The sequence below is a fragment of the Panicum virgatum genome, chromosome 8N, assembly GCF_016808335.1.
Source record: "Panicum virgatum strain AP13 chromosome 8N, P.virgatum_v5, whole genome shotgun sequence".
Lineage (NCBI taxonomy): Eukaryota > Viridiplantae > Streptophyta > Magnoliopsida > Poales > Poaceae > Panicum > Panicum virgatum.
In genome coordinates this window covers 43,343,463-43,367,628 of record NC_053152.1, presented here as the reverse complement: position 1 = coordinate 43,367,628, position 24,166 = coordinate 43,343,463, and the positions used below count along the sequence as shown (strand labels likewise).

Below are 24,166 nucleotides of genomic sequence, written 5' to 3'. Positions count from 1 at the left end.
AAGTAGTTAAGTAATGAACAAGGCAAAAATAAAATGGAGGAAGATGAGGAGACGGCACACGGGCTTGGAGAGGCGCCGCAGCGGGAGGGCTCTCTGCTTAGCTTATTCGGGAGGTGGGCACCACCGGCGAAAGCCATGTCGGATCTGCCGGCAAGATGACGGCGACACCATCGGTGCCATTTACTTCTTTAGAGGCGTTGTCATAATGTCTTCCCACTTCGACCAGCTGTAGGGGTGCGTCGGCAATTTGCTCCAGTGAATGCTGATGATGCCATGGTGGTTTGGCTGGCAGTAAACAAGCTGGCATGGCCGGAGGCACCAAGCTGTTTCTTGTCCTGCAAGTCGTTGAGCTTGGGTGGAGGTGATGGTTGTGAAAGGAAAGCTCGTGTCGACGACCCAATCCGACCAGGCGTAGTTCCGTTAAAGTTTGTGTCGACGTCCCAATCCGACCGGGCAGATTCTTGAGTTTAAGTGATGTGGTTGTAGTGATGCCCCCAATCCAACTGACCAGTGTGTGGCGCCTGTTGATGTCCCAATCCGACCGCCCATAGTTGTAGGTATAGTTATAGGTGTTGTAGCTATGGTGTATGGTTATCGGGTCCGGTTTACCTTAAAACTTGATCAATTATGTTCTCCTTATTAATATACGCTAAACCACAAGGTTTAGGATCTTTTGAAAAAATGTTTCTAGTGACTATGCTGCAATGTTTCTAGTGACTATGGCGCACTAGGGTGCAGCTCGATTTGGGACACTATTTCTACAACTATACTTTGCGTTTAAATCGTAATTCTACAATTTCATTTAGTGCTTTACATTATACTTTCAGTACAGGTATATTGTCATCCTACTTCTGGACTTCTAGTTTTAAATTCTACAGTAGCCCTTTTAGCAACAGAGTAACAAGCGGTTGCTCCATGATGAATGAATATGCATATGCTCATGTAAGAAACTTGCCATAACCTTCCAACTTCACATGAAGACTCATTTATTACCGGCCAAAACTTGTTGCACGGAGGGGAAAAAAATCACCACTTGAGCTTACATTCCAAATCATGCATTTACTATTGCCTATAGCTATGACACTTGAGTCCTAGTATAGAATTTCCCAATAGGACCAGCATCCTGTTTACATGAAGCTGGCCCAGCTACTAAGCACTTAATCATGCTTTTCATTTTCAACTTTCATGCTTTTGAAATGTAGAGTGCACTTGCGGGGACATTCATGCATATATTGTAAAAAAATTTACATATATATACACACCCACAATAGTTGCACTTACTTAGCCATGAGAATGCCCCAGTTGATTTATTTGGAAGTTACTTTCTTCTAGCACATCTCAGTGATGTGGTCCCTCCTTGTAGGAGTGTCCGATCTAGGTAAATTGAGAACGCATCTCGCGGTGAGATATTGGAGAAAGCCAAACCATTGCACCACCACAAAACCATTAGAGTAGTGCGAAAATATCTCCCAGATCACCCAAGAGTTGGTGAAGTCCATGGAAAAATGCATGACGAAATAGGAAACAGGAGGCCACACATCAAAGATCTCTGTATACATGCTTATCTTTTGAAGGGTTAGCTATTGGTGACAAAGTTGAGAGAGAGATGAATACCCTTACAAGTGGAGTGCGTGGCCGGAAGTGGCCGGAAGTGGATCCGACGAGCAGCGCCGGCGAACGTGCAGACCCGCTCTCCAGCAGGCTGCGAAGCATCCGGGCTTGCAGGCCGCCAAGGCGAGCAAAAAGAGCAGCCGCGCGCTTGAATTTACCAGGGCGGCTATTGAGATTGCTGAGATTTGTCAGGGACTGATCGTATCAGATTAAGAACATTGGACAATACACAATCCCACGCATGGCAGTACATACTAGCTTAAATCATGGAAAGCACATGCCAATTGGTCATGTGCCTAATAAAAAGAGTATATATATATTAAAAGGTAGCTGATGCTGCTCTGCTGCTGCAGGCGTGAACACAGCAAATGCAACTTCTATGCCGATTTGTTTTTTTAAGATCTTCTTCAGTGTCACCACACCAGATTGCTCATTGACATCCTTTCGTCAGGTATGGTGCATCACTTGAGAAGAACAACCCCAAAATGTGTAATGCGCCAATATTGAAAAAAAAGTGCCCCTCCAAAAATAAAAAGTACTAGTGCCCAACTACAAACAATGAAATGAAAATGCCTGAACGGAGTTGTGCACGGAGCGGAAAAGTATCCGGATCGAGATGGCTGCTAACTAGCCTACATTGTCCGCAACAATAAATTCGATCAGAGTAATCCTGACAACGGTCAATCATAAAAAAATTAGAGCAGAATAAGACATATGCTTCCTGTTGGAAATAAATATTTCAGTTAAGATATTGTGATATTCACTATTAAAGAAGCGTTTAAACCATCTAAACGTGATTAAGAAAACCTAATGATAAAACCTTAATGGGCTGTGATCAGCAGGCCCATTAGGCCCGTTTCTAGAGGCTGGCCCCCAGCCCCACAGTGCCTATAAATATAAGGTCGTGGTTAGCACCTTAAACACACATTCACGTCATTCTAAAACCCTAGCCACCGCTAGTCTGATCGCTAAAGGCACTGGAGGGGTTTGGAAGGCCAAGCACTCCCGTTTGGCACCCGAAGGACGCCGATTCGCTGCTGCATCTTCTACACCGACAAGAACGCCTACTTCCTCTACGGATCAGGCGTAAATGGCTGCTGCTACTGCCAACGCTGGTATAATGTTTAACAATTTATTCCGCATTAGATTGATTTGTTATGAACTAGGTTATGTTAAAATCTTGAGTTATTAGCCTCTAATGTTTAAGCCTGGCTAATTCGAACAATCGGTATCATGAGCCATCTTAACCTAGTCATGCACGGTCAATTTTGAGCCATGTTTATGCCTCTGTTTTCGTCGGTTTAAGATGCAAAACGTGCTGTGCAGATTAGATCTTATTGCACAGTTAAGTTTGATTCACGATTTAGATGCAATTAGATCCTGCAGAATGGCTTCTATGTGTTTATCATGCGTGATTAGATCTAAATCATGGTTAATTATGTTTCTGATCACGAGATTAGATCTAATCTAATTCGGTTTAAGTCAAGTTTTAATTAAATCTTGATCTGTTTATGAGTTAAGTACCGGATTAGATGCAATCATGCCTGAGTAATGAATTAGTTTAAGTTAATGTCATGATTAAATCAAGTAATCAAGGTTAGGGTTTACTTGCTGACTGTTTTCCCCAATTTATGCCTCTGTTAAGTTTTATTCCGCAAATTAGATCCAAACTCATGAGATTGATGCATAAGTAAGCATGTAGAAGAAGGGGAAAAAACAATTTTCAGATCGCATAAGAAATCCCCAAATCCCGTGATGAACCCTAACCCTAACCCTAAGATTGAAAGAGCACTTACCTGTGGCTATGAGTACACACGCTGCTGAGCACCACGGCAGGGCCTTCCCGACGGAGCCGCGCGCGGCTTGAGCGCACGCGGCGCCGGCGGAAGGGCCCGCGGTGGCGCCATGAGAAGGCCGGCTGGGCCAGAGCAGCCAGCACGCCCAGGCGGCATGCGTGGCCCAAGGCGGCGCCTTGGGGCTGCAGCGCCCGCGTCAGGCTGTAGCGGCGGCCGGTGCTCACCGCGGGGCCCGCTGGCGCGCGCCACAGACGCATGAGGCGGCGGCCGAGCCCGCGCACAGGCAACGCGGGGCCCGCTGGGGCACGGCACAGGCGCTTGAGGCGGCGGGGGCGCCACCAGGCCATCGCGGGGCACACGTCTCTGGGCGGCGAACCGAGCGGCGGCCGCGAGCCTGTGCCTCGCGGCTCGTGGTCTGCCTGCAGGGCCCGCCCTCATGTGGAAGCAATGGCCGGCGCAGCTCCCAAGCCAGCACGCGGCCATCAGTAGGCTGCGCTGCCACCGGGCCTGCGCGTGAGCAGCGCGCAGCACTGGGAGCGCACCCGGCGGTCGAGCCCAGTGCATGAGCAGCGACGAGCGGTGTGCCGCGGATGAGAAGCGCTAGCGTGCGGCGGCTGCTGTCTGAGGGAAATGGAAGGGAAAACAGTGAGGCAGTAGGGTTTTCCGACCGGCCTCCTCCCTTATATATATGATGTTAGATCAATTTTCAGCCCTTCGATCGGAACGGACGGTCGAGATCTCTCCGCGATTAGGGTTTGCGGCTGATGGGCCGAATTGGGCCGGTGACAGCTTAATGGGCCGCGCGCAGAGGGGAATGTTTTGGGCCGTTTACGAGTTTTAGCCCAATTTAAGTTGTAAAGCCTTTTCTTTTACTGTTTCTTATGATTTAAGCTTAATTTTAATTGCTGTTGTGTTAAAGGCTTTAATTATTTCTGTTGCACTTATTATTACCAGTATTATGTTAATTAATTTCCATGAGTTATGTAAATGCTTTTAATTATGTTTTAATTGCATTTATTCACTGAAAATTATGCTCATCCACCATAAGCAATTAAGATGCACTCTATTTAAATGGAACCATCGGAAAGTTTATTTAGAGCACTTGTAATTAATTCTGACCATCGTTGATTTAATTATGAGTTTTAATGATAAATTTCGTTTGTTTTCCCCATCGGTGATGCAAATTGAAATTTATGTATGATTTTAATCAGACCATCGTAGGGTTAATTTCATACTTCTTATGCGCATCTTAATTGTGAGCTTAATTAAGTTATTGTTCTCATGATTTTCAGTGAACACTGTGACGGGCTACCTGAAGTCCATTGAGCCTATGAATGGCACCAACTACCCCAGCTGGTATAAAGATGTTCAGGTGGCCATTGCTGTGTGCGAGTATGATCTCGCATTACGTCAAGACAAGCCAGCAGATCCCGCTAATCCCAATGGTGATCGTACTGCCATTGAGAAGTGGGAGAGATCAGACAGGATGGCCAACATGATCATTAAGAACACGATCACTCCGGCCATCTGTGGTGCTATTCCTGATAAGGACAAGGATGGTAATGATCTTAGCGCCAAGGCATACCTTGCCAAGGTGGAGGAGAACTTTAAGAGTTCTTCCAAGACTTATGCTAGCACCCTGATCATGAAGATGCTGACTTCACAGTATGATGGGCAAAGTGGAATCAGGGGGCACATTATGAGCATGTGTGACATGGCAAATAAGCTGAAGACACTGGATATGGCTATCTCTGATGGTTTTCTGGTGCACTTCATCATGACTTCTCTGCCAGTACAGTACAGTCCCTTCAAAATAAGCTACAACACTCAGAAGGCGACTTGGAGCATGGCTGAGCTCATTAGCTACTGTGTTGAGGAAGAAGAAAGGCAGAAAGCTGAGAGGATGAAGGATGCTGTCAACATGGTCAGCGAGCGCTTTGGGCGTGTTAGCATGAGCAACACTCCTAAGCATCAGGCCGAGTCTGGCAGCAGCAGGCAGCATAAGAGAAAGTTTAAGGGCCATAAGAGCAAGGCCGTGTCACATAAGAAGACCTCTAATGAGAGGCTGTGCAAGTTCTGCAAGTCACCTAAACATGAGCAGAAGGATTGCCATGGATTTAAGGAGTGGCTTAAGAACAAAGGTACAATTACTGATTATGTATCTTTTATTGATGAATCATTCTTAGTGAATTTTTCTCCTAATACTTGGTGGATTGACTCAGGTGCCACTGTGCACATTTCCAATTCACTGCAGGTATTCAGTTCGATCCGAACTATAAGAGAGGGGGAGCGAAGTCTAAGAGTGGCTGATGGAAATGAAGTGAAGGTTGAAGGCATTGGGAGCTTCAATTTGGAGTTACCAGGCGGCTTCAACCTTAGTTTGCATGATGTTCTTTATGTTCCCAGTTTGAAGAGAAACCTTATTTCTATTTCGCGTTTAGATAAGTCGGGACATATTTGTGAGTTTGGCAACTCTGTGTGCAACATTAAATTTCATAATTTAAGTGTGGGCCATGGTCATTTGCAAGGCGATCTTTATTTTCTCTCTCTTGATAAAGTTTATTCTGCAATGAATGTGGATGATGTATCGCATAAGCGTAAGCGTGATGATGAGACTTCTTCGAAATTGTGGCATTGTCGTTTGGGCCACATTTCGAGGGGGAGAATTGAGCGTCTCATAAGAGAAGAGATACTCCATTCATTAGATCTCTCAGAATTAGATCAACAATGCGTTGATTGTATTAAGGGGAAATTCGCTAAGACAATTAAGAAAGGAGCTACTCGGAGTTCGGGCCTATTAGAAATAATTCATACTGATATTTGTGGCCCGTTCCCAGTAAAGTCTGTTGATGGTTTTGACTCGTTCATTACTTTCACAGATGACTTCTCTCGTTATGGTTATATTTACCCCATTCGTGATCGATCCGAGTCATTAGATAAATTCAAAATATTCAAGGCTGAAGTGGAAAATCAGCATAATGTCACTATTAAATTAGTGAGATCGGATCGAGGTGGTGAATATTATGGGAGACATGCTCCATTCAGCCAAGTACCTGGACCATTCGCTAAGTATCTTGAAGAGAATGGTATAAAGGCCCAGTACAGTATGCCGGGCGAACCACAGCAAAACGGAGTTGCTGAGCGTCGTAATCGTACACTAATGGACATGGTACGTAGCATGCTTAGTTATTCTACTTTGTCTGTGGAGCTGTGGATGGAAGCATTAAAAACAGCTGCGCACATACTTAATCGTGTTCCTTCCAAATCTGTGTCAAAAACACCTTATGAGTTGTGGTTTGGGAAGAAATCATCGCTTAATTATTTGCGTGTGTGGGGCTGTCCAGCCGAAGCTAAGTTATTTAATCCACAGCAAAAGAAATTAGATGATAAGACGGTGAGCTGCTATTTCATCGGATACCCTGATAAGTCTAAGGGATACCGATTCTACTGTCATGATCGTTTCACTAAGTTCGTTGAGACCAGGCAGGCTGTATTCCTAGAGGATGCAGGAATCAGTGGGAGCTTTTCGAGGAGGGAAATAAATCTTGAAGAAATACGGGCTGAGCTTCCCATCCCGGTGATTCAAGAAACAGTAACACCTCAGTTAGTGCCACTGTTCGTTCCTTCCGTTCAGAGTACACCATCTGTTCAGATTACGCCTTCTGTTCAGAGTACTAGCGCTGCTCCGCCTGTTGAAGTAGCTCATGAGCCTGCGAGCGAACAACAAGCTGAGCAAATGGCGCCTAATGCTGAAGTTGAGAACCCTGTCGAGGTGCCTCAGACTGCACCTCAACCAGCACCTCAGCCTATTGAACCATTAAGAAGATCACAGCGGGCTAGGAAACAGACAGTTTTCCCTGATTATGAGACATACTTAAGTGAAGACATGTATGATATTGGGAAAGCTGATGATCCTAACTCGTTTAGAGAGGCAGTATCATGTGAGAACTCTGCCAAATGGGTTGTGGCCATGGAAGAAGAGCTTAAGTCCATGAGTTCCAATGATGTTTGGGATCTGGTAGATATTCCTAATGGAGTCAAACCAGTAGGCTGTAAATGGGTCTACAAGACTAAACGTGATTCTAAAGGGAATGTCGAACGATTCAAAGCAAGGCTTGTAGCCAAAGGTTTTACACAAAAGGAAGGGGTTGATTATAATGAAACTTTCTCCCCTGTGTCTAAGAAAGATTCATTCAGAATCGTTATGGCGCTAGTGGCTCATTATGACTTAGAGCTACATCAGATGGATGTCAAAACTGCGTTTCTTAATGGTGACTTGGATGAGACCATCTTCATGGCACAACCGGAAGGTTTTGTTGTGAAGGGCAAGGAACATTTGGGATGCAGACTTAAGAAATCCATTTACGGGCTTAAGCAAGCGTCAAGACAGTGGAACCTTAAATTCGATCAAGTGATTAAGAAATTCGGATTTAAGGAGAATGATGTGGATAATTGTATCTACACTAAGATAAAGGGTGGTAAATTTATAATTCTAGTGCTTTATGTGGATGATATCCTATTAGCGAGTAGCGATAAGCGTATGCTGCATGAGACAAAGGGATTTCTTTCATCCAATTTTGATATGAAAGATCTCGGTGAAGCCTCTTATGTTCTGGGCATTGAGATACACCGAGATAGGACCAAAGGAGTACTAGGATTGTCTCAAAAGGCATATATTGAGAAAATGCTTAAGAGATTTAATATGGATAAGAGTAAGGCCACACCTGTTCCATTAGCGAAGGGCGATAAGTTTAGTGAAGCCCAATGTCCTAAGAACCAATTGGAATCAGATGAGATGAAGGACATACCTTATGCTTCAGCTGTCGGAAGCCTGATGTATGCACAAGTCTGTACGCGTCCTGACTTGGCATTTGCTACCGGAATGTTTGGAAGATATCAGAAAAATCCCGGAAAGGTCCACTGGGTTGGTGTCAAGAAGGCATTACGTTACTGCCAAGGCACTAAAGACTTCATGCTCACATACAGAAGATCAGATAACCTTGAAGTTGTGGGTTATACTGATGCTGACTTTGCTGGATGTGTGGATAGTAGGAAATCTACATCAAGATATATCTACACGTTAGCTGGTGGAGCTATATCATGGAAAAGCTCTAAGCAAAGTTTAGTTGCAGCGTCGACGATGCAAGCTGAGTTTGTGGCATGCTATGAAGCAACTAGACAGGCTATTTGGCTTAAGAATTTTATTCCGGGCCTCAGGGTAATTGACAGCATTACGGAACCTATAACGTTATACTGCGATAATCAGTCTGTAGTATTCTTTTCGAGTAACAACAAGTCAAGTTGTGCTTCCAAACACATTGACCTTAAGTATCGTGTTGTGAAAGAAAGATGCTAGGATCGAACCATTAAGATTGAGCACATAAGAACTAATTCTATGTTAGCGGATCCGCTCACTAAAGGCTTACCACCGAACGTGTTTAAGCAGCACATTACTAATATGGGTTTGGTGGATAGTCTTTAGGTCCTGGTTTAGGGCCATTATGAACTCCCAACTAACGAATAAGCGTTCTACCGAGGTGTTTCAGTGAGACTGTGGGTAATGGGGTCCCAGTAGTGCATCAAGCTCCTGACGACGCATTGGTCCGGTACTTTCTGTTACTACTAAGAGTGAACATTAGTATGATACGAACATTAGCCTTAACCGTTCGATCAAGTGGGAGAATGTTGGAAATAAATATTTCAGTTAAGATATTGTGATCTTCACTATTAAGGAAGCGTTTAAACCATCTAAACGCGATTAAGGAAACTTAATGATAAAACCCTAATGGGCTGTGATCAGCAGGCCCATTAGGCCCGTTTCCAGAGGCTGGCCCCCAGCCCCACAGTGCCTATAAATATAAGGTCGTGGTTAGCACCTTAAACACCCATTCACGTCATTCTAAAACCCTAGCCACCGCTAGTCTGATCGCTAAAGGCACTGGAGGGGTTTGGAAGGCCAAGCACTCCCGTTTGGCACCCGAAGGACGCCGATTCGCTGCTGCATCTTCTACACCGACAAGAACGACTGCTTCCTCTACGGATCAGGCGTAAATGGCTGCTGCTACTGCCAACGCTGGTATAATGTTTAACAATTTATTCCGCATTAGATTGATTTGTCATGAACTAAGTTATGTTAAGATCTTGGGTTATTAGCCTCTAATGTTTAAGCCTGGCTAATTCGAACACTTCCCGCTAAAAAATAAAGGATCGAACCGCTGCATACGTGGCATCACCGTCAGCATCACCAGCAACAGCAGCCTTGTAGCACACGTACGCATGTGTAGACTAGTCCGGGTCAAAACGAACGTGGCGACGACAAATAAACAATCTTATCTCGTGCACTGCAACCTCACATGCATGGACTCTCACTACACGCAAGCCGTGGATAAAGTTTTTTTTTCCCTCAAGTAAGCAGGAAAACTACACATCATTATATTAAGTAGAGGGAAAAAAAAATGTACAAACCTAACGTACACACGCACCCAACACACCCAGTTCCGGCACGAAGCCGGTGAGAAAAGAAAAACACCGGCCAAGAATACAGACCGAGCCAACTCCTCACACTTTAAGTGACCTAGGGCAGCAACTCTCGCCTGTGTTGGAGGAGAGCCGATCAAACAGCTTGGCGTTCCTCAATTCCGAATTCCGACCATGTTCACTTCAGCTCAATCTTCAAGTAGTTAAGTAATGAACAAGGCAAAAATAAAATGGAGGAAGAATAAACTGTTATGGAACCGGTATATATCACGTGTTCAATGCTTCTAGTGAGAGAATCTACCCACGTGGTGATGCTCAACGGTTTCCCCCGCGTTGTTCGCACAGTAGCCGCACTGGGTGACACTGGCGGCTCCACTGTCTGCCGACCCCAGCACCCACCGGCCTCACGACCTCCCTCTCCTGCCGCTGGAGTTGCCTGGCGTGCGGCGAGGAGGGCGGCGGCGGAACCGTCCCACCCTTTTCTCATTCTCTCTCTCAAGCTCTTCCTTCCTTCCTGGGCATGGCGGGCGTGGTGGTGCTCCAGCATGGTGGGCGCGGCCGGAGGCCAGATCCGTGTAGGAGGTGGCTGGATCCACACATGGAAGGGAGCGGATCTGCGGTTCCACCTTGGCCGCAGCATGGACGATGATGCGGAGTCAGCCGCACGCAGACGAGGCGGTGGCGCACGGGCCTGGAGTGGTGCCGCATCGGGAGGCTATTTGCCAAGCTCGTTCGGGAAGTGGGCAAGCACTGGCGAAAGCCTTGTCGGATCTGCCGGCAAGACGACGGCAACACCCTTGCGTGCCATTTACCTCCTTGGATGCTTTGTCATAATGTCTTTCCACTCTGGCTAGCTGCTGGGGTGCATTGGCTACGCCGTGGTGGCGTGGCCAGTGGCAGTTTGTTTCAGTGAATGCCGGTGACGCTATGGTGGTTTGGTTGGCAGTAACCAAGCAGGGGCGCTAGTGGTGCCATGATGGCGTTGCTCGAGGCACCTGGCTGCTTCTTGTGCTACAAGTCATTGAGCATTGCTGGAGCCGATGGCCATGAAAGGAAAGCTCGTGTCGACGACCCAACCTGACCAGACGGAGTTCCGTTGAGGCTCGTGTCGATGTCCCAACACGATCGGGTAGATTCTTGAGTTTGAGTGATGTGGTTGTGTTGATGCCTCAATCCAACTGACCAGTTTGCGGCGCCTACGATGTCCTAACCTGATCAGCCATAGTTCCAGGTGTTGTAGCTGTGGTCAGGGCCGTACCGGCAAATTCGAGGGCCCTGTGCGAAACAATGGAATGGGCCCTAGTGGCCTAGTGCAGGATCGCGAATATCAAGCAATAGTAGCCGGCAAGCGCAATGTGCTGTGTGAAAGCACAAATGTTAGAAGTCACACGTGTGACTGGTAGTTAAATCGTCACAAAAGTTCTAATAACTATTTTTTTGTTCCGAAATAATTTCTTTTATTGCTGGAACAATTATTATTGTTTGAGCAACAAAAATTTTTTCTAAAAAAAAGTTTGTTCTAGCAACAAAGCATTGAGGGGCCTGGTTTATTAGGCCGATTTTAAGTTCAAAATATGGAATCCTGGAGAGGTTGTGGTGCTGTGATAGGTCCACTCGAGATCACACACGTGACCCCGAGTAGCACCCATGTAAAAGAAAGTGATAAGTGATACGCCTACAATGATTTATATTTTAGGAGCAATTTGGGCCATATTTTACCACAAATTGGATCAACAATCAACTAAATTAAAATATTTACATGACTATATCTAATGTATATCTAATATTTTGGGGGCCCTACAAATTCGGGGGCCCTGTGCGGTCGCACGGCCCGCACGTGCCTAGATACGGGCCTGGCTGTGGTGTACGGTTATCGGGTCCGGTGTACCTATAAACTGGATCAATTCTCTTCTCCTTATTAACATACGCCAAACCACAAGGTTTAGGATCTTTTGGGAAAAAAATGCTTCTAGTGACTTTGCTGCAACATGCAAGAAGGGAGTTCACTGTTTTTTTCTTGACTGTCTATGGGGCACTAGGGTGTCTCGGCTCGATTTGGGACACTATTTCTACAACTATGCTTTGCATTTAAATCTAATTCTACAATTTCGTTTAGTGCTTTGCATTATACTTTCAGTACATGTATATTGCCATCCTACTTGTAGACTTCTAGTTTTAAATTCTACAGTAGCCCGTTTAGCATCAGAGTAAAACAAGCGGTTGCTCCGGGATGAATATGTATATGCTCATGTATGAAACTTGCCATAACCTTCCAACTTCACATGGAGACTCATTTATTACCGGCCAAAAGTTGTTGCATGGAGGGGGAAAATCACCACTTGAGCTTACATTCCAAATCATGCATTTACTATTGTTTATAGCTATGACACTTGGGTCCTAGTATAGGTTTTCCCAATAGGACCAGCATCCTGTTTACATGAAGCTGGCCCATCTCCCAAGCACTTAATCATGCTTTTCTTTTTCACCTTTCATGCTTTGGGAATGCAGAATCCATTTGCGGGGACATTCATGCATATATTATAAAAAATTTCACTTATATATACACACCCACAATAGGTGCACTTACTTAGATCCATCAATTGCCCGAGTTGATTTATTTGGAGCTTACTTTCTTCTACCACTTTTCAGCGATGTGGTCCCTCCCTTCCAGGATTGTCCGGAGTGTCCACGTAAATTGAGGGTGCATCTCGCAGCGAGATATTGGAGAAAGACAAACAATTGCACCACCACAAAATCATCAGAGTAGTGCGAAAACATCTCCCAGATCACAAGCTAGAGTTTATAATTAATCAGCCAAGATCAGAGCGATGTAGTATTGTGGTTGTACTATTTTCCTGGATGGTTCTCTATGTTCCAATTAAATCATATGATCTTGTTTAACAATAATAACCAAATATGAACATGTAGTAAAAAGGTGTACCATTTGTCTCATTATCCATAGCCCAAATTATTTAGCAACTAGCAAAGCTACTCAACATAAATTGTAAAGGATAAACAAACTAGGCATATCCTTAATTAGGTTCTCATCATATTATATAGACACATGCATGCAATAATTGTAAAGGTCAATATTTGGTGTATCATTTGGGACAATAAGCATGATCAAGGACCACTTGCCTTCCTTGAAACACTGCTGCTGCTCTGCGTCTTCCAATCCTTGCTCTTGCTGACCCTCGAACTGCGTATCATCCACGCACCACACGAGCACATACAAGCAAACAAGTGCAATAAATAAGAAACAATACACCAAACAATGTAAACAGTACAAAACGAGGTTACAAAACTATTCTACACGTTGCAAGAATCGCGTGAGCGCAAGAATCGTCAAAAACTTAGTTAAAACGAGAAAGTTATGGCCAAAACATGGTTTCAGGGGCTCATTTGTAAAAGATTTGAATTAAAAAGGGCTCTAGAAAAAGAAACCAATGACTAAAATGTAAATAAACCTATCCTTTAGGGGCTAGCAAGCAAAACTAGCAACTAAGGACGAGGGGCTCTATTTTTGAAAAAGACAGTGGCTAAAACAAAAATAACAGGGTTGTTTTGTAATTATATTTGAACTGGCTTGGACCGCGGGTTGATTAAAGGAAAACAGAGGGGATTTTTGCAAAAAGATCTGGGTTGACCGGTACCCTGGCTTTGACTCGGATTTTAGATCTAATCTGAGTTGTCGGTTCGAGATCTGCCGGCTAGGGTTGATCGGGCGGGGCTGGTGGCGTCGGCTCACCGGCGTAGGCCGAAAATGGCCATCCGGGCATGGTTTCTTGTGTGGTTTGGACAGGGAGCAAGTTCGCGAGATCGCGAACTCGATTAATGGCTTTGGAAGGCGAAACAGAGATGGGAGAGGGGGTTCGACGGTGAACGGCGGAACGAACCGTTGGAGTTTACTCCGGTGAGCAATTATGGCGGTGGGAAGGAGCGAGAGAGTGGGAGAAGGGGTCGGCGAGACTCCTTACCACACGGCGAAGCTTCGGCGGTGGTCGAGAGTGGCGGGAAAGCGGCTGAACGACAGCGCGATGGCGGCGGATCCCGAGCTCGGCTTGTGGTGACAAGAGCTAGGGTTTGCGCAAGGCGGTAGCAGCTTCTTCTGTTGGAGATCAAGGAGCACGGGTGCGGCGCTATTTATGGGGCGGCCACGGACGCCTGGGCGTGCGGGCCCAAGGAAAGCGATGGCACGGGGAGTCCCAGCCGCGCACGAGAAGGAAGAAGGCCCCGATAGGTGGGGCCCGCCTATTGGTGGTTGAAAGGAAAGAGGCTTCGAACTGGGCCAAGGCACGGGGTTTGGGCGGAAAATAGAGATTGGGCTGGCCGCGGGAGAAAGAAAAAGAAAGGAGAGGAGAGAGAGAAGTGGGTTGGGCTGAAAAGAGATACGGATAGAGAGAGAGGTTTGCAAAGTTTTAGGAGAAACAAACAAATTCCATTCAAATTCAAAGAATTTAAATTCAAATAGAACAACAAACAATAAAATGATGCAAAGGCAGCATGAAATGCACAAAACCTATGTTTCTTATATTTCCTTTCAAGGCTAAATAATTATTTAATTCTCGATAAATACTCTAAAGCCAAGATAAAACAAGTAAAACCTTAACGAACCTATATCAAATCTAATTAAATTTATTTGGGTTCCTAATTTGAAAATTAGGGTGTTACAAACCTACCCCTTAAAAGGAATCTTGTCCTCGAGATTCGGCTGGGTTAGCAAAGAGCTGGGGAAAGTCTGCCTATAACTCGTCCTCTCGTTCCCAAGTAGCCTCATCCTCTGCATGATGACTCCACTGAACCTTACCCATCCGCATCCTCTTACTCCTAGTAATTCTCTTCAATGTGTCTAGAATTTTGACCCAATATTCAATGTAGGTCAAATCATCTTGCACATTCAACTCCTCTAGTGGCAATTGTTCCTTTAGCACCCTCAAACACTTCTTCAATTGTGATATGTGGAACACATTGTGCACATCTGACAACCAAGATGGTAACTCAAGTTCATATGCCACTTCACCCTTCCGAGTACAATATCTTGAACGGACTAATATAGTGAGGTGACAATTTTCCTTTGACCTTGAACCTGCGTAATCCTCTGATGGGTGACACTTTCATATATACAAACTATCCTTCAAATGTTAGTTCTCTGCGCCGAGTATCTGCATAACTCTTCTGTCGAGACTGTGCCACCTTCAAATTCTCATGGACGACTTGCACCTGTCGTTCGACCTCCTTAATTGTCTCAGGGCCGAACAACTAGCTTTCTCCTGTCTCACTCCAGTACAACAGAGTCCTGCACTTTCTGCCATACAACGCCTCAAACGGTGCCATCTCCAAACTGGCCTGATAACTGTTGTCGTAGGAGAACTCCGCATACGACAAACTCTGGTCCCAACTGCCTCCATGTTTCAAAGCGCAGGCTCTAAGCATATCCTCTAGCACTTGATTGGTCCTTTCTGTCTGACCATCTGTCTGCGGGTGATATGCTGAGCTGAAGTTCAACTTTGTGTCCATTGACTCATGCAACTTCTTCCAAAACCATGATGTAAACTGAGTACCTCTATCAGACACGATCTTCTTGGGTAATCCATGCAGACATACAATCCTGGATATGTACAACTCTGCCAATCTTGCTCCGTTGTATGTAGTCTTCACCGGAATGAAGTGAGCTACCTTGGTCAATCGATCCACAATGACCCATATGGAATCATAACCATCCTTCGTACGAGGTAATCCTACAATGAAATCCATCCCGATTTCTTCCCATTTCCATTCTGGCACTTTCAATGGCTGTAGCAAACCAGCTGGTCTCTGATGTTCTGCCTTGACTCTCTGACACACATCACACAAAGCTACGTGAGCTGCTACATCACGCTTCATACCATACCACCAATACCTGTCCTTCAGATCTTGGTACATCTTGGTACTGCCAGGATGAATCAAGTAAGCCGAATCGTGAGCTTCTTTCAGAATCATCTCCCGAAGATGTTCTACATCTGGCACACATATCCTTTTTCGGAACCATACTGTCCCTTGTTCATCCTCAGTGAAATCAAGTGCCTTGCCTGCTTCTATCAACTCCTTAATTTCCTTGATCTTGTCATACTCAAGCTGTCCCTTCCGTATTTCCTGCTTTAGGGTCCAGGTAAATTGAGGGTGCATCTCGCAGTGAGATATTGGAGAAAGCCAAACAATTGCACCACCACAAAATCATCAGAGTAGTGCGAAAACATCTCCCAAATCACACAAAAGTTAGTGAAGTCCAAGGAAAAATGCACGGCGAAATAAGAAAATGGAGGCCACACATCAAAGATCTTTGTATACATTCTTTTCGAGCTCGTGCCCCCCTAACACCACTCATGTGATTGAGATGGTTGTTCCTGTTTATAGTGGGCGCGTTTAGAATAATACGCTTTCTCACCTTTGAACTTTGTAAAAGACGTGAATTCGTTTCGTTCTTGCAATGAAACGAGGGGAACCTCCCTTTCTTCTAAAAAAACATGTTTATCTTTTGAAGGGCTAGCTATCACCACTATATATATGCCTCTATGTTTCTAGCTAGTACGAACATGACAGCCTCACTCTAGTTTGCGATTTCGAAAAAAGCCAAATGCATGCTCACTTGAAGAAAACCAATAGATTTGATTTTGCAAGTTGGAGAGTGATCAGGCTAATGCAAATGATTCAAAGAAGAATTTTCAATGGTTCGCACTATGCCAGAACAGTAACAAATGAAATAGGCAAACCCCGGTGATGTCGGCCAACTTCACCTTTGCTTGGGAAATTCGTGAGGCTTATAGATCTTACCATGTCCATTGGATCACACAAAAAAGGTAAAAACTTTTAAGGATATGATTGATTGAGAATGTCCAGTTCGCCAATTACAATGTGGCATAAATATTCCGAAAAGAACCAAATGGGTTCACCATGATAACGAGAAATAAAAGAAAAAAAGATTCTTTAGATGTCCAAGAAAAACTTTTAGTTTCAACAGTTCTTTGGTAATCTGATTAACTCTATCTTCATCGACTCACGGTACACGATCCAATATCCTAGTAAAGAGACATACACTTCGTAACTCGTAACATCATAGGTGAAATCTAAAGGAATTTTAGACAAACCAATCTTCCTATGTATCAGCGATTGATGAATCATGAACCCGTGTGGTTAATGTTGGTGAGAGAGAGAGAGTGGATATAACATCCCCAAAACCAAATTGAGCATCATCATTTCATCATATGCATCATCATAAAATTAAAATTTGGTTTGGGTTAATTTCCGGAATGTCCGGATTTTCATCCGGAATCTCTGGGTTAGAGTTGACCCAGAGTATCCAGTATGAAACCCGGAGTATCCGGGTTTACTGTAGCGGGCACGTGTCAACCACCCAACACTTGCATGCCACACACCCCTTCCGGGCCCCACACGTCAGCCCCACCCCCTTACTCACCTGGGAACCTCCTCCTCCTGCTCACTCTCTCACTTCCTCACTCTCTCCAACTCTCTTTCTCTCTAACCAAGCCTTGGAGGAGCTCCCTTCTCCTCCACCATTGAAGGACCACCTCGCCAGAGCTTTGCCTGAGCTACACCGGAGATCGACGCTGGCGAGCTGCACCATCTCCATCTCATCTCCTTGGAGCTTCCCCAAGCTTTTCTCTGTCTCCTCCCTCTTCCTCAAGCCTCAAGAAAGGAGGACGACCTCGAGCTTCACCAAGCCTTCTCCTCAACCTAAGAACTCTTGCTGAGGTAGTACTTGTCCCAGGTAAGCTCATCCCCTTCCCCGATCTAGCCCATTGCCTTAGGTTTGAAGCCATTGGAGCCTCTCTCACCATTGAAGACCTAGAGCTCTCAAACCCCAATGCATGTTGGATTTAGCTATCAAATAGACTCCCCATGTTCCTACGAACCTTTAGAAACAAACCTCACCCCAAACCGAGGCCGGAATCGCCGGCAACAAATTTTTTTGTGTTCATACGTCGAGCTGCCGGAAAGTCCGGGGTTACTGTAGAAAACTCCGGGAAGTCCAGAGTATCTGGGGCTGAAACAAGGACTATCCGGGGTTGCCTGTCCGGAGTGTCCAGGTTGAAGTCCAGAGTGTCCAGGAACCCCTATAATATGGCCCTTTGATAGTTATTTGATCCCATTGCTTTTAGTTATATTTTATCCCCATATGTATTATATACTTAGCCGCTTTTATAATGGTTTTGCACTAATAAATCATGCTTCTCATATCATATGCATCTCATAGCAATCTTTCATGGCATATATACTTATTTAGCATCATTGCATTCGTGTAGAGACCGAGACGCCGTATCAAGAGGCGGGTGAGCATGAGTCGGAGCCCATGGAAGACGATACTTCCTTTGTGACCCAAGGCAAGCACCTAAGCATCATTTACTCCCTATTTTGGATCAATTAAGTATATGTGTATTGCTTGTGTCGGGTGCCACAATCAGGGACACCCTAATCGGGGTACTAAGACCGTTTTTAAAAAACACAAACGCCTGTTAAGTCAACTGGGCCCACGGCCTCCTTCCAATCCGGAAGAAAGGAAAAGACTCAATAAAGCCCAGCACGCGGCCCATTCACATCCCCCTCGAACCTGCGGAACGATTTCCGCCTCGCTCGAGGGTCCCTCCCGGGCCCGCTGGACAATCTCCACCTCGCTCGAGGGTAGCGAATCTACCCTCGAGTGGGTGATTCATTCTATGCCTCGCTCGAGGGCCCCCCCGGGACCCTCGACCGCGCAACACACTTCCGCCTCGCTCGAGGGTAGCGGATCTACCCTCGAGCGGGTGACTCATCTCCGCCTTGCTCGGGGCCGTCTCTCGGCACAAAGGACAAACGGCCTTGCCGCCCAAACTGCTCGCCGTACGAAGGCATTAAAAGCCAGCCACTTCACCACGGCTCAAAGGACGGGCGGCGTCAGGCCGCCGCTCCCATAGTAGATGTGACCGGGGTCCCATCCGCTGACCCCGGTCACCGCTCCGCCACCCCGATCGCTGTAGCAGCACTGTGGGCATTCAATACGGGACAAGACAAGCTGGCGCCGCCCCCATTGCTGTTCTGCCGACATCAACCATCCGGACTCACCTCCCGCAGGGGAAGGGGTCCGGCGATGTCATGTGTCCTTCCGAGAGGGGCACTCTGCATGCACGGGCGGGACCCCGGACCTCCCCCTTGTGGGGTCCGGGACTTCCACGTGCTCCCAGACCTTCTAGTGTGCACGCTCACACTCCGACCAGGGGGTCCGGGACCGTCCCACGCCATTACTACCGTCGGGACACTGCAGGACGACCGGCGCAATCTTCGCGGGACCAAGGATGGAACCCAGGACGACAGCGACGCGCGCCGCCTTCACATAGTACACTTTCTACGGTGTTCGACACTGTACCCCCGCGATTTAAGGGGAAACAACGACTTCCATACCCCCACTCATGTGCACCGCCCCTCCTTGTGACTATAAAAGGAGGAGGTGGGCTTCCTTAGGCTAGGGTTGGCAGCAGGTTCTCCGGTTTTCTCCCTCAGAAAGGCCTCAGCACTACTGAGCACTCATCTCCACCGACTCCACTCTTAGCTAAGACTTGGGAGCTTCCCTCCCTCTCTCGCCTCGCTTGTACCCCCTACTACAAGCACTCCGGGTGCAAGATAATACAGTGCCCTCGCACACCCCCTTTGCTGGACGTCCGGCCCCACGGCCGGAACCAGGATAAAACCGTGCGTTTCTGTGTTGCCTCTTGCATCATCATCTGGGACGAGGAAACACGCAGCATTTACTAGTTGGGATTCAGGCCCCCCGGGTCGGAACACCGACAGTTGGCGCGCCAGGTAGGGGCTCGCGGCGTGACATTTTTTCTCTCTTTTTCCCATTTGATCTCCAGGGATGGCGAGCAGATCCAACCCATACCCCATGGGTGTCTCGGATCCGCTCCCCGCTGGGTTTGTGATCTGGTTCGGGAGTCTTGAGTTCAGAGCGACCGACAACAGTTACCTCATGCGGCTCCTCTCGCCCAGACGCAACCCCATCGCACCGACTACGCCAGCCCGGCGCGACAGGCGCTCGGGTCAGCGTTCGCGACAAGCGCGCGCGGAGCGTCGTCGCACGGCACGTCACAACTCCTCCACGTGGGTCGAGGCTGGCATGTCGCAACCCACCATCGAGGCGAACGGGGCCACCGTTTCATCACCGCGTGCCTCGGCATCATCTGTGCCGGCACCGTCACCTGCAGCGGCGCTAATGCCTCCCAGGGGGGGCTCGACTTCGCCCTCGCCCTTCCCCTTCGGGATGCGCAACACTGCCGCTCGCACTTACGCCTCTTCAATCAGCACTAACCTCACCAAGTATGAGGATCTGCCGGGTCATCATCTTCTATCGATCCGCAACCTCATTGCGTCGTCCCTCGACGAATCCTACCCCGAGACGGCGAGCTTGATCGCCGACGACGTCAACTTCTTCATGAACAACTTCGCGGCCGAGGAGGCCGAGGACTACTCCGGGGTCTACGACCCCGACGCTCTTCGCTCGTTCCAGCTGGCGACGGCCTACTGCCTCGCCTGCTCCGAAGACTCCAGCGAGGGAGATTTCGATCCTTCCCGGGAGTGCTTCATGGTGGACCTTGCGGACGAGCAAAACGACAACGCCCCAAGCAACGACGGGGATGCCGGGGCGAACGCGCGGGCAAAGCAACCGGCGAACCCGCCTGCAGCACCTTCCTCGTCAAGCTCGGCGGCGCGACAAGCCCAGATGACGCAGCTCAAAGAGCTTCAAGCCAAGCTCGACGAGCAGCGTCAACAAACCCAGGAGCTGCGCACCGCACTCGAGCAGCAGCGTTCCGCGCGCGGTACACATGCCCAGGCAGCGGGACGTGTTGCCCGGGAGCGCATCCTGGCCGATGTCGACGTCGACAAATCTCCGGAACTGCAAACGGCCGGCGAAAAACTCGTCACTGCGGCCTATCTACTTCAAGCTATGCCTGAGCCGTCGACGCCTTCAGGCCGCAACTTGCACCGCGAGGCACAGGAGCTCATCGAGCAGGCTGCCGTGCAGCAGGCCGAGAGTTCTGCGTCTCGTATGCGCTCGAGGGCCCCGGAGCGGCCTGGAGGGACTGCGCACCAGGACCGCGAGGTTTCTGTGCACATACCACCAGCAGGGAAAGGCAAAGCAGCCGTAGTGCCCGGTGCGAGGGCACCCTTGGTGCACGAGCGCATCGGGAGAGTTCCCGTAAGGGAGCGAATCCGCGACACTCGCGGGCACGCCGGCGACGGCGACGCCCGCAACGTCATCGACAGCAGGAGGTACACCCCTCGTCGGGGTGGACGCTTCGACCCCGAGCACGATAGGGGTGAGTCACCGGTGCCTCCGGGCACCCGGGTGTTCAGCCGGGAGATTCGAACCGCGCCTTTTCCCCCGCGCTTCCGACAACCCAACACCCTCGTCAAATACTCGGGCGAGACTGATCCTGCAGTCTAGCTCAACGACTACCGCCTAGCATGCCAGCTCGAGCACCTGCCTGCGGGCCAGATCCACGACTGGGCCGACTTGGTCCACATCTTCGTGGGCAATTTCCAGGGCACGTACGTGCGCCCTGGGAACTCCTGGGACCTCAAAGGGTGTCGTCAGAAGCCCCGTGAGTCCCTGCGTGACTACGTGCGGTGCTTCTCCAAGCAGTGCACCAAGCTCCCCAGCGTCACCCACGTCGAGGTCATTAACGCTTTCCTCGAGGGTACGACGTGCAGAAATCTGGTGCATGAGCTTGCGAGAAGCCGACCCGTTAACACCAACGAGTTGTTCGACGCTGCCACCAACTTCGCCGCCGGCGAGGAGGCTGTTGGTGCCATCTTCGACGACAAATCGAGCAAGCGCAAGGACGATGCGCCCGCGGAGGGCGGCAGCGTCAAGCCCAACGCCCCCGCCAAGAAATTGAAGCGGGGGAGGAAGGGAAAGAAGCCGGTCCCACCAAACCAGCGTGAGTCGGGGCGGGCGGAGGACTCCGAGGAGGCCTTCGCTGCCGCTCCAGACCGCAAAGGTCCTCGAGGCCCCCCTCGAGGTGGTGGTGGCCAGTTCGACGACATGCTTAAGAAACCGTGCCCTTATCACAAGGGGCCGGTCAACCATACCCTCGAGCAGTGCGAAATGCTCAAGAAGTACTATAACCGCGTCGCACATCGCGACGAAGACAAGAAGAAGGATGCGGGCGACAAAGGTGGAGATGACGAGTTCCCCCCAGTGGAGAATGCCTTCTTCATCTTTGGAGGAGCAACGACGAATATGACTTCTCGGCAGCGCAAGCGTGAGCGCCGCGAGGTCTTCTCCGTCACCAAAGCCACGCCATCCTACCTCGACTGGTCGAAGGATACCATTGCCTTTGGCCGCGAGGACCACCCCGACTACGTACCGCATCCGGGACGGTACCCGCTCGTTGTCGACCCCATCATCGGCAACACCCGCTTCTCCAAGGTGCTCATGGACGGAGGCAGCAGCCTCAACATCATGTACGCCCCCACCTTGGAGCTTATGGGGATTGGACTGGACAAGCTTCGCCCCAGCAAGTCGCCATTTCACGGCGTCACGCCGGGAAAGCGTGTCCAACCCCTCGGCCAGATCGATCTGCCTGTGTGCTTCGGCACAGCAGCCAACTTCCGCAAGGAGGTACTCACTTTCGAGGTAGTGGGATTTCGAGGGTCCTATCATGCCATCCTTGGCCGTCCTTGCTACGCCAAGTTTATGGCCGTCCCCAACTACACCTACCTCAAACTCAAAATGCCGGGTCCAAAGGGCGTCATCACCATTGGCTCTTCGTTCGAGCACGCCTACGAGTGCGACGTTGAGTGTGTTGAGCGCGCGGAAGCTCAAGCGGAGGACGAGGCACTCGCAGCCACCCTCGACAACATGGCGAGCGAGGCCTTAGACTCCACGCACCGACACGCCGGGAGCTTCGAGCCCGCCGAGGGTATCAAGAAAGTACCCCTCGACCCAAGCCACTCCGACGACAAGGTGTTGCAGATCAGCGCCACCCTCGACGAAAAATAGGAAGTGGTGCTCGTCGATTTCCTCCGCGCCAACACAGATATCTTTGCGTGGAGCCCCTCGGACATGCCTGGCATACCGAGGGAGGTCGCCGAGCACTCTCTTGATGTCCGACCCAACTCCAAGCCGGTGAAGCAGCGCCTAAGACGCTTCGACGAGCTCAAGCGCCAGGCGATCGGCGAGGAGTTGCAGAAACTTCTGGCGGCCGGATTCATCAAAGAGGTATTCCATCCCGAGTGGCTAGCTAATCCAGTATTAGTGAAGAAAAAGAGCGGGAGCTGGAGGATGTGTGTAGACTACACTAGTTTAAATAAGACATGTCCGAAGGTTCCCTTTCCTTTGCCACGAATCGATCAGATTGTAGACACTACTGCGGGATGTGAGCTCTTGTCCTTTCTTGATGCTTACTCCGGTTACCACCAAATCAAGATGAAAGAGTTCGACCAGCTCGCGACTTCTTTTATCACACCTTTCGGCATGTACTGCTACGTTACGATGCCCTTTGGCCTCAGAAACGCCGGAGCCACCTATCAACGGTGTATGCTCCATGTTTTCGGAGACCATCTCGGGCGCAGCATAGAAGCATATGTCGACGATATCGTTGTGAAATCCAGGAAGGCGGATGACCTGGTTGCTGATCTCAGGATCGCATTCGATTGCCTACGAGCCAAAGGGGTAAAACTAAACCCCGAGAAGTGCGTGTTCGGGGTGCCTCGAGGCATGCTCTTGGGTTTCATTGTCTCCCAGCGGGGCATCGAACCCAACCCTGACAAAGTCTCGGCCATCAATCGGATGGGACCGATCCGAGACTTGAAGGGGGGTACAGAGGGTCATGGGATGCCTAGCGTCCCTTAGCCGTTTTATCTCGCGTCTCGGCGAGAAAGGCTTACCCCTGTATCGACTCTTGAGGAAAACTGAGCGCTTCACGTGGACCCCCGAAGCTCAAGAAGCCCTCGAAAGGCTGAAAGCATCGCTCACTCGAGCTCCCATTCTCACGCCGCCTACGGACGGCGAGCCCCTCTATCTGTACGTAGCCGCGACGACCCAAGTGGTCAGCGCGGTGATCGTGGTCGAAAGACAAGAGGAGGGTCATGCTCTGCCCGTCCAACGACCAGTGTATTACATCAGCGAGGTGTTGTCTGAAACTAAGACACGCTATCCACAGATTAAAAAGCTTCTCTACGCAGTGGTTTTGGCTCGGCGCAAGCTGCGCCACTACTTCGAGGCTCATCCCGTCACCGTGGTCTCATTT

At 48.7% G+C, this 24,166-nt stretch overlaps 1 protein-coding gene across 1 annotated transcript; it reads left to right on the top strand.

The window, feature by feature from the left end:
• The first annotated feature begins 4,737 nt into the window (after positions 1-4,737).
• Positions 4,738-5,411, top strand: LOC120685102. The gene is made up of 2 exons (XM_039966939.1): positions 4,738-5,352; positions 5,397-5,411. The coding sequence occupies exons 1-2, from the start codon at positions 4,738-4,740 to the stop codon at positions 5,409-5,411; spliced, it is 630 nt and encodes a 209-aa protein (XP_039822873.1).
• The last annotated feature ends 18,755 nt before the right edge of the window (positions 5,412-24,166 follow it).